Source organism: Dipodomys spectabilis, unplaced genomic scaffold (genome assembly GCF_019054845.1).
Source record: "Dipodomys spectabilis isolate Male_0828 unplaced genomic scaffold, ASM1905484v1 ptg000783l, whole genome shotgun sequence".
In the NCBI taxonomy this organism is placed as follows: Eukaryota; Metazoa; Chordata; class Mammalia; order Rodentia; family Heteromyidae; genus Dipodomys; species Dipodomys spectabilis.
The window spans coordinates 14,182,998-14,201,011 of NW_024871460.1; the positions used below are offsets into that span (position 1 = coordinate 14,182,998).

The following is an 18,014-nucleotide window of genomic DNA, read 5'->3' on the forward strand; positions in this document are numbered from 1 at the left end:
TTAGCACTTTAATGTTTGCCTCTGAGGAATTGTGTGGGGAGAAAATTCTTTTTCATATGCCATTTGTTTTTGTGAAGCACTCCATAACTGGTTTTCTGTGTTTAGTGGGTTGTCATTGAAGTGGTTGTCCAGTTAGAAGTATACTGTAATAGTGGGGCTTTTCCTATGGGAATTTAATCTTTGACTGCAATTTTGTTAGTATTTTACTTGACACATAATTTAAAAAATTTGATTCTCTTAAAAATCATTCATATTCCTAATATGTAATTGGTTGTGAGGTAAAGAGGCAGTTGCATCATACAAATCTGTAGTGGATAATAGATACTGAATGTTTATATTCTTTATTTTAAAGATTTATAACAGGGTCTTATAAACAAGGATTAGTACTTTTTGGTTTCCCTTGTATGGGTATTTCCCATTAGAATATTGGTACTTCAGTGTTTCATAGGATTTGTTTGGTAAGACTTTCACAGAAACAGGGTTGAGTGTGTTGAAACCTGACTCTTCCTTATGTATCTTTAGCGCTTGTTATACTAATTTTGTAACACCTAGCAGGCTTGTACAGTATAAGTATAGAACATATAATTCTTAAATGAGTAAACCTTCTGTCCTTTGTATTAGTGAACTTACAGTTTTGCACTTGATAATATTTTTACATTGTGTTTGCTTCTACGGTATTGTGAATAAAGAGGTTTGTTCCAACACTAACTGTTCCCCATTGTCAGCATTAGGATCTTGGCTTCGCTATTTTTTCTTAGGACTCAGTATCTTATGTTTAAAGTAAATAAATTGTGAACTTTTGTCCTGGCTAATTAGAGTTATATAGCTCAAAGATAATAGGGTGGGACAACTTTGATGTGATAATATCATTACTTAAGAAATTTACAGATTTATCCTGGTGTAAATTTTTGGGCTTGTATTTTTTTTCCCCTTTTAGTCCTCTAGTACACAAGATCTCCAGAGCTGTGCGTGCATGCCTGCAAAAGGATGCCAGAACTAGAACTTGAACCCAGGTTCTCATGCTGTCATTCAGCTCTTTTAGTTTGCTTATGGCTAGTGCTTTGCCCACCTGAATCATGCCTGTAGTTGTGGCTTTTTGTTGGTTGATTGAAGATGAGTTTCTCCCATTTGTCTGCCTGGTTGGCTTTGAACCACTATCCTCTGCTCTCATCCTCTAAAGTAGCTAGGATTAGAGGTGTGAAACATTGGGACCTAGCATTTTCAGACTAAATCTGTAGTGGCTTTCAGAGCCCCCGTTTTTTCCTCTACTAATAATGTTTTTACTTTAGGTTGTTCAAACATGTATTGACTATGCATAGAATGTGTAACTAACTTGGATGATAAAATATACACACATAGCTTTTTTTTTTGTCAGTTGTGGAACCTGACTCTGGGCCTGGGCGCTGTGCCTTAGCTCTTCAGCTCAAGGCTAGCGCTCTATCACTTGAGCCACAGTGCCAATTCCAGCTTTTTCTGCTTATATTGTGCTGAGGAGTCGAACAAAGGGCCTCATGCATGCGTGCAAGGCAAGCACTCTACCACTGAGCTACTTTCCCAGCCCCATACATAGCTTTTTTAAAGAATACATAGATTAATGTATTTTTATTAAATATTAGGGTAGAGTTTTTGAGTCAAAACAAATCATAGAGAACTTCTAATCCAACACTATGTATTGTGTGATAAGACAAAATTAAGTTTAGTATTGTATCTGCATTGTTAAACATGGTGCACTTGAAAGGTTGCTCACTGTTTTAAGTGCCTTAAGCTGGGGTGTGAATAGTATGTGTGTATGTACACATGTGAACAATGGAACTTATTTTTAAGCGCGCGCGTGTGTGCGTGCGTGCGTGCGTGCGTGCGTGCGTGCGTGCGTGCGTGTGCGTGCGTGCGTGTGCGTGCGTGCGTGTGTGTGTGTGTGTGCGTGCGTGTGTGTGCGTGCGTGCGTGTGTGTGTGTGTACGTGCGTGCGTGTGCGTGCGCATGCGTGCGCGTGCGTGCGTGCCTGCGTGTGCGTGCGTGCGTGCGTGTGTGTGGAGTATGCATAAAGAAGATGAAAGCAGAGCCTTTTCACCCTGTGTTTCTGTAGTCCTATTTATCTTTTTTCCTTACTATTAAGACCTGACTTTAGTTCTTCTTAGAAACAGTTTTCTAAAGAATGTCAGTATAATTTCATCATTTAAAACAAAAATTTACTTTGTTGTAAAGGTGCTGCTGCATAGCAGGGAGTTATATAAGTAAGGTAATGAACACATTTCACGTTGAACATTGTTACCACTGCTCATTTTTCTGCTTCTATCCTTCCCCTCCATTAATTCCCCCCCCCCCCCCCAAGTTATAAAGTTCATTTCCAGCTTAGTGTCTTGTGAGTATCACTGTTGCATTGGTTCACCCTTAGTCTTTTGTCTCACCATTTTGCTATTCTCCTTCCTTTCCCCAAATCAGATAAATGCATATACAAGACTCTGGGTAATAATCAAAATCAGTGAATGTTGGGGATAAACCAAAGGGGGGGAAAAAAAGAAAGAAAGAACTTGATGCAGTACATTGTCAACAACAAGGTCAACAACAACAAAAGAAAAGAAGAAGAAAAAGAAAAAACTTTATTTCCCTATCTTGGAGTTCATTTTGACTAGCATCATTTTATATGATGGTATTAAGTGAAATAAGCCAGACCCAAAGGAACACAGGCTCCATGGTTTCCCTCATTTCTAATCATTAGTATATGTCTAGAATAGTTCTAGAAGAGGATCACAGTAGCTCAATAGCTATGTGTATATGACCATATAAAATGATGCTAATTTAAATGAACTCCCTCATTTTTTTTAGCTGGAAAACTTGATGTGCACAGACTTTAAGAGTACATAGACTAATAGATTTCTTTTATTCATTGTACTATATTTCAATATAAATTCCATTTTGTTGTAAAAACCAAAGCTGCTTTACTGCATTAAAAATACAACAACTAGCCAGGCACTGGTAACTCACATCTGTAATCCTGGCTACTCTGGAGGCTGAGATTTGAGAATCGCAGTTCAAAGCCAGTTTGGGCAGGAAAGTCCATGAATCTCTTATCTCTAATAAACCACCAAAAACCAGAAGTGGCACTGTGGCTCAAGTGGTAGAGTAGTACTATCCTTGAGCGGAAGAGCTCAGGGACAGAGCCCAGGAGAACAAGAAACACAATAGATCAAAAGAAAAGAAAAGAAATACAACAGCTAAAATTAATGTTTAATGTCTATAAATTCAGTAAACATCTTAATTTAGCCTACAATGACTTGAATCAATGAAAATGATTAATAGAACTAACCTCTCTTTTGAGTAACGCCTTAGAAAAAAGCAATTGTTCTTAGAGGCTTTTGAAACCAACTATGAATTACAATCATCTGAAGAAGCTAAACAACTTAAACTTTTTAAATCAATATAAATGTCTAGTCTTAGTCTAACCTTATCAAAACTTACCAAATGTTAATGGGTGCTTTTTCTGTATAGATGCTGGGCAGAAAATAGTGAATGTGTCTTCAAAGAATTTAAAATAAAAAGAAATGGTTATTAATTAAGTGCACAAGTATAATTTTATGAAAGGTATTTTGGAGAACAATATAATTAGTAATAATTACATGTTATTTTCTTGTGTATTGGAAAGCCCAGAGAAGTTATTTAGATGGACATTTCAGTCAAACCTAGTAATTCTGTAAATGTAACGCCTCTTTTAAGTCCCAAACTAGACTTTTCTACTGAACACTATTTATGATGTGTTATTCCTTTTACTAGTTGTACTGATCTGTCTTTTACCTAATTTGCATATGTTTGCTTGCTTTTTTATTTTTTAAGGGTGAAGGCAAGTATATGTCTTTTGCCTATTTCCTTGCCCGAAAGACACATTTCTAATACTGAATAGAATAGTATTATAAAATCCATGGTAAAGCAGCTGTTTATATTTGTGATTTGAAATGTTATGTTTCTTTTCTAAATGGCTGTAAGCATGTATAATAATAGACTTTTTTTATAAAATGCACATTGAGTGTTTTTATCAGTGTATAAACAGCCCAGTAGATTTATAGGATAAGTTACAAAATGTTTACCATAATGTTTGTAACATCTGTCAAAAACAATTACTATGGAAGGGTATAATTTAGTATAGCTGAATAGTTTATTATATGTGGTGTGTGTCTGAAATTTAAAAGCTGTTCTAAAATCTTGGATCAGTTTTCTATTAGAGATAAAATAGAGTATGGAAATAATATTTTGAATGTACGTGATAAACATGTTGGACCATACATTAGTACGATTTGTCTATAGGGGGTTAGTTTTGGCTTTTCACAAAAGAAGGTATGGTTTTGGCTTTTCACAAAAGAAGGCATTTGCCAACTACTCTTGCATTTATTTATGTTATGAAGTCATTCTACTCTATTAAGTAATTTAGATCTTGATATTTTTCTTGAAGCTCTTATTACCACATTAATTCATTTTTTAAATTATTTTTATTGATAGAAATTAAAAAGTACATTACCAGATGGAAATAATTTCAAAGATCATTAATACCATATTTCTGTATTAGCTTTAAAGGTAAACATATTCTTTTAACTACTGAAGATGCTAGAGAATGCTGGGGGAATATTTATTTCTCACATGTAGCATTTAGCTCTGTTTTCTCTTAGTTTTCTGTATCCTCTTAGTTTGGCAGCTCAGCACAGTCTGTAACATTTATTCTTTAATTGAACTTCATAGCATTCTTTTATTGAAAGTGTGGAGTTAATTTTAGGGATGTGTGTTGTTAATAGTCTTCAGTGAAAACCAGGTCAGAGATACTCATTTCTTAATGCTTATTAAAGCATGCTTATGAAATAAAAATTGGAAAGCCAGGTTACTGGAAAAGAGATTAGTAGTAAGACATGGAAGTTCTGGATGCCAAATCCTTATTTTCCAAATCTTTGATAATATAGGGAATGGAAGGGAGGATTGTGACTAGGCGTAGGTGGTTTCCAAAAGAGGAAACAACTTCTCTGAGAGAATAGGCCTTGAAGACTTGATACAGAATCTAACCAGAGCTGATGAGATTTTTATTAATTCTTTAAACCAGATTGAGATAGCTAAAGTGTAAAGTGGAATCACAATTAATACCCACTGGTATTAATTAACTACCTGAAATTGAAAGAGTATAACTTTGTGGTGGAAGCATGAACACGTTCAATTAAAAAAGTTAAACTATGGATGAAATATTTCATTTTGCTTATCTTTTGAAATAGGATTTCAGGATTCTGAATATTCCATTTCATATTTCCATAGTCATTGAACATTCCATATTTTTATGCTGGAAAACTAGTGTGGAAGAGATTTACAGAAATACTTCATTGTCTATTTTAAGCTGCTTATAAACATGGTTGAATTTTTTCATGTAATTTAAGGTGTTCTACATCTAATTAGAATTTAAAATGTGCATTGAACTTATTTTTTTCTCAGAAATTCTGCCTTGTAATACATTTTTCCCTTAGTTTATTTATAATTATAATCCCAATAATATCAAGTAGACATAGTAGGATGACTTCAGCCAACTTTTTTCTTTTAAGTTTTGATAGAATAGCACCTTTCTATTTTTTAAATCTACTACTTTGGATAGTGGTATTAGAGTAGAAAATAATCATAGAGTTTGATGATTTCTATTATTAATTTTGCTAAGTGTACTCATATTACTGAAAAGAAACAGGACTGTTAACCACTTTCTTCAACTTGCTCTCAGAGTGATCGATAGCTTAGATAACCTGAGATGCCATCATTTTCTTCCTAATACTTTTGGACCTTATTTTAAGCTTTTATTTGACTTGATTTACTAACTAAAAGATCAGCCAAGCACAATTCCAAACAATAAATCTCCAAAGTGGGATTATAGCTAAAAGCACAGGTAGTCATGAATTTAAACTAATGTTTCCACATTGTTCCTACTATTCTGAAATATGAATCTTAATTGTAGTTGAACTTAAAGAGAGTGAAAGTGTTTTTTCTTCTTTCTGAAACCTGTGATTAAATATTTCCTTCTACAGTTTGGTAGATTCTTTTGTATCTCACATACTTCCTTCTCATTTTTTCTTCACTATATTTACATTTTGTATTTTTTGAGTCCTGTTCTTCTTCATTATACCCAACAGTAGTTTTCATTTTAAAGGAATTAAACTATCCCCTGAATTAAAACTCCAAAGGCTGGAAGGAAATGATTGATATATTTTTGGTCACAAACATCTAACTCAGTTCATAATTTATTGAATGAATGTCAGCAAAGGAAAGAATTAGTTTGACTTGGCTTGCATATGGTTTTCATGAGGGTGAATAAAGGAGGACTAGAAAGCTAAGATTGTAGCCAGCCATGAATGAATACAATTAGAGCTCAGTTAAAGTTCTGAAAGAAAATTATTGATAAATTGATTAGGTTTTAGAACTAACATGGTAATAATAGATTAAGAACTCAAGGTAAATTTAGGGAACTAGAAAACAGGAGTTAGGGTAATGACTACAATATTAATTACCTCCTTTGGAGTGCTCATTGTGATCATTACATTATGCTTAAGCTGTTTTTTTTTTATTACTTTCTATGTATTACTGCTACAATAGTAGGTATATGTTGTCTACTCATTGTATATCATAAAACTTTCTCTTTCCTACATTTTTGGGTTCCTGAGTATATTATTCTAGATACAAATGTAGAATATGGTACCTTCTCAAGATATTTGCAGTCTGGCTGTCCTAATGAAAACTGTGCTAGATAGTAGTTACACACAAGTAATGTAGAAAATAAGTGTCATGATACATAAGAGAATATGATCCAGAAATTTCTTTGCTGAGTGAGTGAAAAACTATTTTTAGGCACAGTAAGTTACATTGTTTTATTTTTTCTTGATAGTATGTTGGCAGACAAGCTTAATATGACTCCAGAAGAAGCTGAAAGGTGGATTGTGAATTTGATAAGAAATGCAAGATTGGATGCCAAGATTGATTCTAAATTAGTGAGTATTACATTAATTACTGTACTTCAGAACAATTGCTGGTTAAAGTATTTATAATTAGAATATTATATTCTAAGAATTTTTGTGGCCAGGTACCAGTGACTTACGCCTTTAATCCTAGCTACTCAGGAGGCTAAGATTTGAGGATTGTAGTTTAAAGCCAGCCTGGGCAGATAAGACTTACCTTCAATTAACTCAAAAACCAGAAGTAGCGCTGTTTTTCAAGTGGTAGAGTGCCTTGAGCACAAAGAGGTTCAGGGACAGCACCAAGGCCCTGAGTTCAAGCCCCACAACTGACCCCCTCAAAAAAGAATTTTTGTTGGGCTTTTTGAATACAGTAAGAGCTTTGTATTATTTTCTTGCTATGTAAACATTATGATCTGTGTACGTAGTATAAAAATATTGCTTAAGTCACATAGTGTTTTATCCTCCTCATGACTTACTGGAAAATTCTAATCATTGACATTTTAGGAACAATTTCTCTCTGTTTTCATTTTAGGGGCATGTGGTTATGGGTAACAACGCAGTCTCACCCTATCAGCAAGTAATTGAAAAGACCAAGAGTCTTTCTTTTAGAAGCCAGATGTTGGCCATGAATATTGAAAAGAAACTTAATCAGAATAGTAGGTCAGAGGTAAGAACCACACATATTCTATAATCTGTAATTATGCTAACATTTCATATAGTTGTTACGAGCTTTAAGAACATAGTATCAGTTATATCTGTACATTTCTTTTAAGTAATTACTAAAGTAAAGGAATTTGGCTTTAGATACATTATATACATTATTCAAGGAAACTTTAAAAATTTGTGTTCTTGGTTTGTTATAACTATTTTTCTTTTACTCTTCCTGTGTGACCTCATTAACTCATTTCCTCTGGGTTTTCAACAAATCATTATCAAGACTGTTAGATGATAACTTACACGTGTAGTACTCTCTCATATGCTTCAAACATGTGTTACTAAATGTAAAGAAATAGTTCTAACTCTGAGTTTAAACTTTGGTATCAGAGTGAGAAAAAACTAGGTCTATTTGTGTTAATCTTAGATTTATTTGTATTTTTTACCAGATAATCATAACTGTCCAAAAACAATTTTTGTTGGTTAGACCTTATATATTAGATGGTAAAGGAACTTGAATGGTGTTTTGACTTTAGAATTCCAAACCATATAGCAGTTTTTCTTAAGATATTCTCACTGCATAATTGGAGAATGGGTAGAACTACTTGTGGAACATTCAATGACTTGATGCAATTGAGGCTTTAGGAACAGGGTTTTGTTCTTAGAAAAGTCCTTTAGCTTTAAAGAGAATGATGAATTAGAATAGTGTAGCTTGGAAAATAGCTTGTATGTGGTAGTCTTTTTCTGTATACTTCAGGATCAGTTTATATGGAGTGCTATTCCAGTGCTGGTGATTCAGTCATTGTTACACTTTTTGATTGTCTTAAGTTGTATTATTTGTTAAAAGCTGTGCCATAATACTGGTGCTGTTGCCACTTTTTTTTCTATCAACATTTTCAGAAAGTATTTTCTAATGTTGATTTCTCTGAATGTTTTAGGCTCCCAACTGGGCAACCCAAGATTCTGGTTTCTACTGAAGAACTGAAAATGTGGAAAAGGCATAAAGGAAAGACAAAGTAATAAAATATAAACTGTGTCATACATTTAAGAAGCAGTAAATATACTTGGTATAACTTGGAGAATTTGAATAAAATTGGCTGAGGTTCATTTTATCTTGCTTTGAATTTCCTTGTGTGTGTTTAATTTTTATTTTGAAATAATTATAGGAAATTTGAATCATAGTATAGATAGGTCCTTGTATGCTAATGTGTATGAATAAGTCTGTACTTTTTTATCATGTGCATATTTATCATTGCAAACAATTCACAGAACTACTGATGTTAGCTCATAATCATTCAACCCATTTGTAAGTACTCCTAACTTTGGTAGCTCTAGCCTCCTGCAACAAATAACCTGTGGTCCGTCTTTATCTTTTTCTTTCTGAGCATGTTACATAAACTGGATTTGGTCCACCATGTCTATAATCTTTACATGTACAAATTCAATCAATTACAGATAAAAATATACTTAGGAAAGAAATTGTATACTGAATATATACAGGCTATTTTCTTGTGATAGTCCCCAAACAATATAACAGCTACTTAAATAGCATTTATATTTTATTAGGTGCTATAGATAATAGTTTAAAAAATGGAAAGTGTATATAGTTATATGTAAATACTGTTCTACTTTGTGTAAGGAAATTGAGCATCCATAGATTTTGTAACCTTTGGCAGATGGAGTTCTATGTAGTAGGGATCTTTTAAGATTAAAAGTTTTTATTTTTTTTAATCCCGTACCTTTGAGATCTATTCAGAATTTGATATAGATCTACTGATTTTGTTCTGTAGATCATTTTACGGCTATATAAGATACTGTAATGATGTGTATTTTGTTTACCTTTTGAAGCATATTTTGGTTGTTTCTAGTTTAGGGCTATTACAAATAAAGCAATTTCTTAAGGTGATTTCTTAATCTCTCACTGTGTAGCTCCTGAGAATAAAAAGGAAGGAAAGTTGAATTCATAAATGTGTGATTGGTGTGTATGAAATTTTCAAATTTTACACATATATATTATACATTTCAATGGACGCATAGGTATCTGCATAGTTATAAATCCCTTTTTTGGTCTATTACACAGAAGTGGATTGATTTTCTTTTTAACTGGTTGTTTAAAGTTCATAACATTATCCTATAACGTTAGAAAAATTTAAAGATGCATACGTACTCTTTTTGTTTTGAAACAGGTCAACCTCAATATTCAGTTGCTTAGTGAGTACAGTAATTCGGTTGTATCTTCTACTTAAATTGCACAGAGAACCCCTAATACTAAACATAGAGCAGGGGTTTACAAACTTCCTGTAAAATTCTAGGTGGTAAGTATCTTGCCTTTTAGGTTGTTCTTTTTTGTCACTATTTATTTTTCAAAGAAGCGTCTTTGTAGGGACAGGAATGCCTATGGTTTTGCTATAAAAAAAATATTATTTACAAAACACCCAGTGTTGGCCTACTTTGCTAAATAATTCCTGATCTCTAACCCAAAAAGTTCAAGGTTCTGAACTGAGAGGCAAGATTACTTTCTAGGGTAAATGAAGCACTATTTTACTCATCGTTGTGAAAATGCCAAATATAAGGCTGAAAAAATAATGTATGCAAATGTATAATGGATTGATTGTTGTAGTACAAAATAGTCAAGGTTCATAAAGAAAGTACGAAAAGTGACATCTGAGCTCTGAAGAGATTAAAAGCCGTTACTTTACGAAGTATGCATTACATACTCAGGCTCCATAAAAGTTTGGTTTGTTAAGATTCCCCATGTTTTGTTTCCTTCATCTTCAGTGACCCAAGGGTCAACCATTCTTACTCAGAGATATTAGGTTGTTTATTTTAAAACTAGCTTCACCAAGCCACATTTATGGCAAACAAGATTTCTAGGTAATTCTCAGCCTAAGAAGTTAAAAATTTCTGAAATCTGTCATTGGACTAGGATGGGGATGGGAAGCTAATATTACACATTTTACTATATATCAGGTATTTTCATGTCCTGTGTGAACAGCCTTAAGGAAAAAAGAATCATATATGCTTGGAAATCCTGGAATTTCCAAGGTGCTGTTTCTCACAATCCTAATGTTAAAGTGAGAGAGGGAGCCTTGACTGTATGACCATCATATATCTTGCTGCTTAATAATTCTTTCACATTACCTTTGCAAAAGTTTAAAGGATACGTGTGTAGTAGGTTTTGAATAGATTGTAGATTCTTAACAGTGCAACACCATTATGTTCCAATAATAGTAAAGGGTATTCTTTGTTATTGTTGTTGTTGTTGTGGACCTTGAACTCTGAGCCTGGGTGCTGCCCCAGAGCTCTTCAGCTCAAGGCCAGCGCTCTACTGCTTAAGCCACAGCGCCACTTCTGGCTTTTTCTGCTTATGTGATGCTGAGTAATTGAACCCAGGGCCTCATGCATGCAAGGCAAGCGCTCCCACTGAGCCACCTTCCCAGCCCCTAATTGTTTCTTTTTATGGTAGAATAATATTCTATGAAATGATTGCACTGCATTGGGCTTTCTCCTTTATTTCTTGGTGAGAATTTGGTCATTTTCACTTCTGGGTTATTATGAATAAATTTTCTGTAAACATGTATAAGTTACTGTGGGAGGAATATTTGTATGTATATATATTATATATAAATTAGTACTAATTATATAGGGAGTAATACTAATGAAAAAGTTTTCTAAGAATCTAATCTTTATATTTGATGAGTCTTTATACTCTTTTAATTTTATATATGCAAAGGTAATTTTGTGCCTAAATTTACTTTATATCCTATTGGTGTCGATCCACTTTAGAAAAGTATTATTTCAAAGAACTGCTATCCTTTTTAACTTACTCTCCAGATGTCAAGGCAAACTTGCTTCTGATTTGTTAAGGAAAATTTTTGTTACCTACATAGGAAGCTAGATTCTTCTGTTACAGTCTCTTCATTTGTATTATTTACCTCACTTGTTATTTTTTAAATTAGTTTGTTAATGCCTGTTCTAGAATATCACTTAAATTTCTTTGTGGATGATACTTGTCTTGTTCACTAGTGAGTCCCTGAAGTGGCTCATATTGGGCCTTAAGTAAATTTATTCATTCACTTGAATGAATAAATGACAATGTCAGAATGATACAGTGGGAAAATACAAATTTGAAGGCTGGAAATAAATTTATTGTCAGATAATCTTGGCCAAAATCATTTGTTTCCTATTCTCTGGTTTCCCAGTCTGTCTAATAATATATTTAATGTTTGTTTGCCTGGCTATTTGGAAATAAACATCAAAATAAGTAAACAACAATAACAAAGCCAGAACAAAAAGAAAAATCAGTCCTTTCCAAGTGTCTACAGTTTAAATCTGGGAGAGACTTATATGTATAAGGATAATATGGCAAATTCTATTGTATGTGAAAACAGACTTAAAAAGTGCTTCTTTGGGGCTGGGAAGTTGGCTCAGTGGTAGAGCGCTGCCTTGCATGCCTGAGACCCTGGGTTTGCATGCCTGAGGCCCTGGGTTCGATTCCTCAGCACCACATAAGCAGAAAAAAAGAGCCGGAAGTGGCATTGTGGCTCAAGTGGTAGAGAGCTAGCCTTGAGCTGAAGAGCTGAGGGACAACGCCCAGGCCCAGAGTTCAGGTCCCACCACCGGATCTACCCCCCCCCCCCCAAAAAAAAAAAGAAAGAATAGTGCTTCTGTGGTACTTTGTTCCTGAAGCAACTTATGAACAACTTCAAAACTTAGCTTTCTTTTGGTCGTGGCTCTCATTTGGTAATGGCAAAGAGCAGGTACACTTAGAATTTCTTAGATGTTTTCCTTCAAACTTTTCAATGGTCAGAAAACAGCCTACAGATCTCCAAATATGATCACTGTTTTGCTTCTCCATTAGATATGTAACCAAAATGCTACAGTAATCTGGAAATATGCTCAAGTACCTAAAGAATGTCACTTGGGAAGTGAACCCTTTTGTCTTGTGCCACTTGCTGACATAGGAGCCACTGCCTAAATCGTTTACTTCAGCATTGTCAATTGTCAAATACAAGCAGTGAGGACCAGCAGTGAGAAAAGTAGTCAAGGTCAAGGCCAAACTATCTGTTACAGTAAAATATTTAAAGCATCCAATGAGGCTTTAATTTAAAAAACAAAACAGCCTACTGTTAAACTGTTTTGTGTCTTTACCATGCATAATTTACTGCAATGCATTTTTAATTCTCCGATCAAGCCATCCTCTGGAAAAGCTTTATCTTCCTGGAGAGTTAGCACAAACACTTCTATTTTATAAACTGTTTGACTGTTAGAATCTGCAAGAAATAACACTAAGGCATCTCCTATTTTGGTTCTAAAACTGGCTCTTGTGCTGCCTTCCATTTAGTCTGGTGATAATTGGAGAAGAATGTTGAGCTGATTCATTTTGTTTTTAAGTGTTGTGAAGACAGTGAGGGCTTAGGAGGTTGTTTGGAGTTGACATTTGAACAGGAAAGCAGCCTGGCCACTTAAGACACCATTCCAGGTAAATAAGCTAAGTATATTTATGTGTATATAAGTCTAATGGTTTAAAAGTATGCCTGTAAGATTATGCTGATCAGTGCAGCTCTTTGAAGACCAGAGGCATGGCAGATGTGCAGAGTGGCATGGAGAAAACCAGTTGGGGTCACAGAAGATGCTCCTGCTTAATTAGCATTTAGAATCTGACAGTTCTTTGGGAATGAAATAATATTGAACTGTGCTTTTTGTGGACATATCCCTTTTGGCACAAACAACCATAATTAGTTCATTTTGAAATTTCCCAAAAGCAGGCAGAATAGTAAACAGTAGACATTTATTGTTCACTGGCCATTCAATCTGGTAGACAGGTGATAGGGAATATTAAAGCAGCACGTGGCCGCTGTTCGGGTGGAAAACAAAAAGAAACTTATTTTCCTCTACAGAGAAAGTTGGGAACTTTTCATTTCACTTTAAAGGCAGAAAAGTAAAGGTCTGCAGGAAGGAAACATGATTAACTGTCATTGTTGAGTTGGCCCACACCAGAGCTCTTGGTCCATCTGTAAGCCAGTCAGTATTTCTCCACTCATACCCCACAGACTTGCACCTTGAATCTGCCAGCTGTTTCTTAAGTACATGCCAGTAGAAGTAAGGGAGACCTAAAGAGCGCAGATAGATCAGTTTAAATTTTATTTTTAAAAATAAAGTATAAAGCGCAAATTATTAATGGAAGATCAGAGGTCAATACATTGGTCAATATAGTGCTATATACACTGTTGTCACTGTAATTGCTATCAAATAGAACAAAAACTTAGAAGCAGTTACTGTTGAATGCTAGAACTTTATCATTTTTAACCTTAAAAGTTTCTGCTGATGAGTCCTAGAAAATAATGTGTAAAATGAGAATACATTAATTCAGGAACTTAAAGCTCTTCAAAACCATTATGCCTCATGTTTTAATAGCTGTTCTTAGTAGCTTAGCAATAACTTCCTTACTCTGGGAATTGTGTCCTTGAGAATTTGAAGAACTCGAGGAGTTTGCTAATGATCAATAATGTTTATTTGCTTTATGTTTATGTTTTTACTTAGCATTCACTCATAGTCACTTGCACTGTTTCAAATGAATGTCTGAAATGATCCTGTAATGATTATTGGGCTTTTGATTCTTTTCTGATTTAGCAATTTAAGGAAGTTTGGGAAGATTAATTGGCTATAAAATGGAAAAAAAAAACATAATAGTTCTCTAGAAAAATGGTTTAAAAGTAGCAAACAGTTCTCTTCAAGAGCATCTGAGAGACAAAAAGTTAAAAATGAATAAAAAACTCCTTGGCTTCTGGATATCTGAATAGACACAAGGAAGAACTGTGGGTGGGTTTTGTTTTGTTTTTTTTTTTTTTCATCTAAGAACACTCTGCTCTAGCATAGGAATGTTAGTGGAACAAGAGATGGTAACACAAGATGCACCAGGAGACTCGAGGTTTTGTGTATTTGAAACTTATATTCTTCTATAATGACTAAATTGTAGAGTAGCAGAACTAAAGTGTTTGTGTGTCTGTGTTTGAGTTTTGCCCAGTGTTTATGGCTTTGTTTTCTAGGAGTGGCAAACTCCTTTTGCTTTTTGTTTGCTTGTTCTTAAATACTTTTAAATTTTATAAAACAATATAAGGCTGGAAAAGATAAAGTATTAGAATAATTCATTTCCCCAAAATAAAAATGTCCATGGCACATAAATATATCTAAGCAGTGTTTTCCAATGTGATTTTAAATTGGTTCTATCTTCACATATATTATAAAAAGTAGAGCAAATACAATGGCTCTTACTGACTAGCAGATGTGTTTCAGTATTTAAAAGAATGTAAATTTCCTACTGTCAGGTTAATTTCAAGAATTATTGCTGGGTCTTTGTATGACTGACAAGAATGCCCATTTTGTTGTGCTTCCATAGTTTTCAGTGATACTCTGATAGTGACCAACAAATGAAATTTAGCTTGAAAGACCTTTGCGCTGGTTTCTAATCATGACCCTAAAAAATACTCCAACCCCTACTGGTTACTTTTGCTTAAAGACTGTGTACATACTGATGACTTTTGAAGTGGCAGAGAGTGAAATTAAGTTCATAAGTATTTTTTGGAACAGAATCCAGTGATACCTGGAGCAGTGTCATGCTCCTTTCCAATTGTTGCAGTGACAAAAAATAATGAACTGGTAAGAAATAAAATGTCTAACATAGTCCTTAGAAAAAATTATCAAAGATTATAGTTTTCCCATGAACAGGATTAAAACTAAAAACAATAGTTTTACTGTATCATTACTAGAAGAATGAGTATATAAGCATACACTTCACACTGATAGAAATTTTAGTGTCAGATGTGGCTGTTGTGCAATTGACAAAACACTGTTGTGCAATAATTAAAGAATTTTTAAGCTGCAGATTAAATTGGAATGTTGTTATAAACATAAGAGAAATAGCCAACATTTTTTTGTGTGTGTCAAAAGAAAACTCATTTCTAAAAATAGACACCCTTTTTGTGATGACCCTTTAAAGTAATTTTAAGTGATTCCATTCACTGATGAGCTTGGGTCTGCAGCACTTTGCCATAAGTGATTTCCACTTTGATCCTGTAGCCTTTAATCAGGTGTATGTCAGCCAGAAGAAAGCACTGCATAGCAATGTCACCACTCAGATGGCATCTCATAATGAGTGTGGCATTAATGTTATTGGAGCCTGCAACTCCAAGAATCAGAATTTAATTTCCAATTTCTAAACTTTTAGCAAATTGAGGCAAACACGCACCTTTCTAAAATTGCTGGATTTTTAAAAACTGCCTTGGTGGATTTCTTCAAAAAGTTTAAGTATTTGTTACCTCCAGTCATAACTTTCTCAGAAAACAAAGATTGAGAATCTTACCAGTCTTTTAAATGCAGGGTAATGGTTGATCTTTAAAATTAAATTCCTTCCTAATGTGAAATGTCTCTCTTGACCTTGAAGTCACAGATATTCTAAGTACAAAAACAAAAGAATTATATTTTTTAAAATTCTACCTTCCTCCCCAAGTCCAGTGCATATTTCTATCACTATCTACACAGTCAAAAGCACTTTTTTTCATTTTCCCCCCAGCAATACAGTAAGAGCTAGATTTGAATCCTTTGCTAATTACACAGTATGTATCCTTGGGGACATTACCTAACCTCATCATACTCATAATTCCCAGTACCTACTTTCTAGGGTTATAGGATCAAATGACAGTTGATGTAAAAATACTGTGCCTGTCCTCAGAGCATGTCAGCCAGCACTGTGCCTCCCTTGACCCTTTCTCCTCTTCAAGTGGGTGAGTGGCATAAGGGTCACACCTAATCAGATGGTTCTCATTGTTATGAAAGTGCCTGCTTCTCCACTATCAACCTCATTTTCCCCTTGAAAACTCAATTTAGTTCACTCATGTGCCCTGTTTTTCTTCATAATTGGGTCCTGTATCCATTCCCTTGAATTAGTAAAAGTAAATATATTTAAAACTAAATATATTTAGAATTGGAAAATGAAACATTGCAAAAATGGTTAATAACTTGATATTTTGCTTTCTGGTCATTTGTATTTACTATCCCTTAATTTGGAGTATAAAGGTTTAACAGCACTTGCGATGTGCAAGGCACTGTAACAAATGCTCTTTCTATGTATTAGCAATAGATACATCCTGTTGCTGCCATCTAGTTCACAAAGAGGCAGGCATGCTCAAAGTCATAAAATTAATCAGCGATAGAAAATTATTTGAACCCTGATGATTTTATTCTAGAGAGCCTTCATCCTAAGCCCTGATATATACTGTCTTCCCCATCTTATAGGAATAACCTATATTTTTCAGTAATGTGTTACTGAACTTAGACTTTCTATTGACTGAAGGAACATTTTCTGAAAAGTCACCCTTAAAGAAGAAAAGAGATATGTTTTTATTCCTAATATGTAGTATAGAAAATGAGAAGAAATCTTACAACTACCTTTTCTTTTTTCTCTGAATAGTCACTAAGGTTTTCTCATACATTGAGTATCTCTGCAGGGTGATACCAGTTCAGAAGACTCAAATCATGAAACTGGGCAGAAAAATGGTTGAGGCCCCGTCTGAACCTATACTTTGACATATTGACACATACTTGTCACCTTGAGCAGCTTTAGAATCTTGAAATGGGAAGTTAGTGAAGTTTGAGAGACTCCATCTCAACAGAGAATGCGTAACTATTCCAGCAACTCTGTAGGAAAGCCTAAAATAGGTGAATCTTTGTCCAGTGCATCCTTGGCAAGGAAACAAACCCCATCTATGTAACCAGGAAAAAAGAGCTGAAGATATAGCTCAGTAATAGAGCACCAGACTAGCAAGTTTGAAGCCTTGAGTACTCAAGCCCCAACACTGCCAAACAAAAAGACAAGTAAAGAAAACAAAGTCTAGTTTTCCACATGGCTATCACATTTTGCTGTATTTTTTTCTTTATATTTAATTGTAACTTGAATGAAGCTGCAGTATATACATTTTCATGAAGGTGACTAATTGGGTGAAGTGTAATCGATTCCAGAAAGACTCAAAAATAGTTATATATGTAAAAGGTAATATAAGTTAGTATAAGTAATAATCATCTTTATATATTATTGTTTATTTAGTAGTCTGGTCTTTGTCATTTGGCCTTTATTTAAAGTTTTATTACTGTTTGTAAGACATCTCTCTATCTATTTTAGGTTAACCTTAAACTCATGATCCTTCTTTCTCAACCTCCCAAGTTCTAAGATTATAATTGTGGGACACTGTCAAGCTAAATTTTTATTGTATCTATTTTATATCTTATTTTGGATTTGAGTTCTATGCCTTAATATTTTTCTTCCTTTTTTGTGGTAGTGCTTAGGTTTTGAACTCAGGGTCTCACACTTAATAGATAGATGTTATACTGCTGAGCCATGCCT

The 18,014-nt window shown here is 34.2% G+C and overlaps 1 protein-coding gene across 1 annotated transcript in view; it reads left to right on the top strand.

The window, feature by feature from the left end:
- Eif3e (eukaryotic translation initiation factor 3 subunit E) overlaps window positions 1-8,727 on the top strand; it is a 37,858-nt gene extending 29,131 nt beyond the window's left edge. Inside the window, exons 11-13 of the mRNA XM_042672932.1 lie at window positions 6,892-6,994; window positions 7,494-7,628; window positions 8,554-8,727. Coding sequence (XP_042528866.1) covers window positions 6,892-6,994; window positions 7,494-7,628; window positions 8,554-8,592 — 277 coding nt within the window. The 3' untranslated portion in view covers window positions 8,593-8,727. The remainder of the gene's footprint in view (window positions 1-6,891; window positions 6,995-7,493; window positions 7,629-8,553) is intronic.
- The last annotated feature ends 9,287 nt before the right edge of the window (window positions 8,728-18,014 follow it).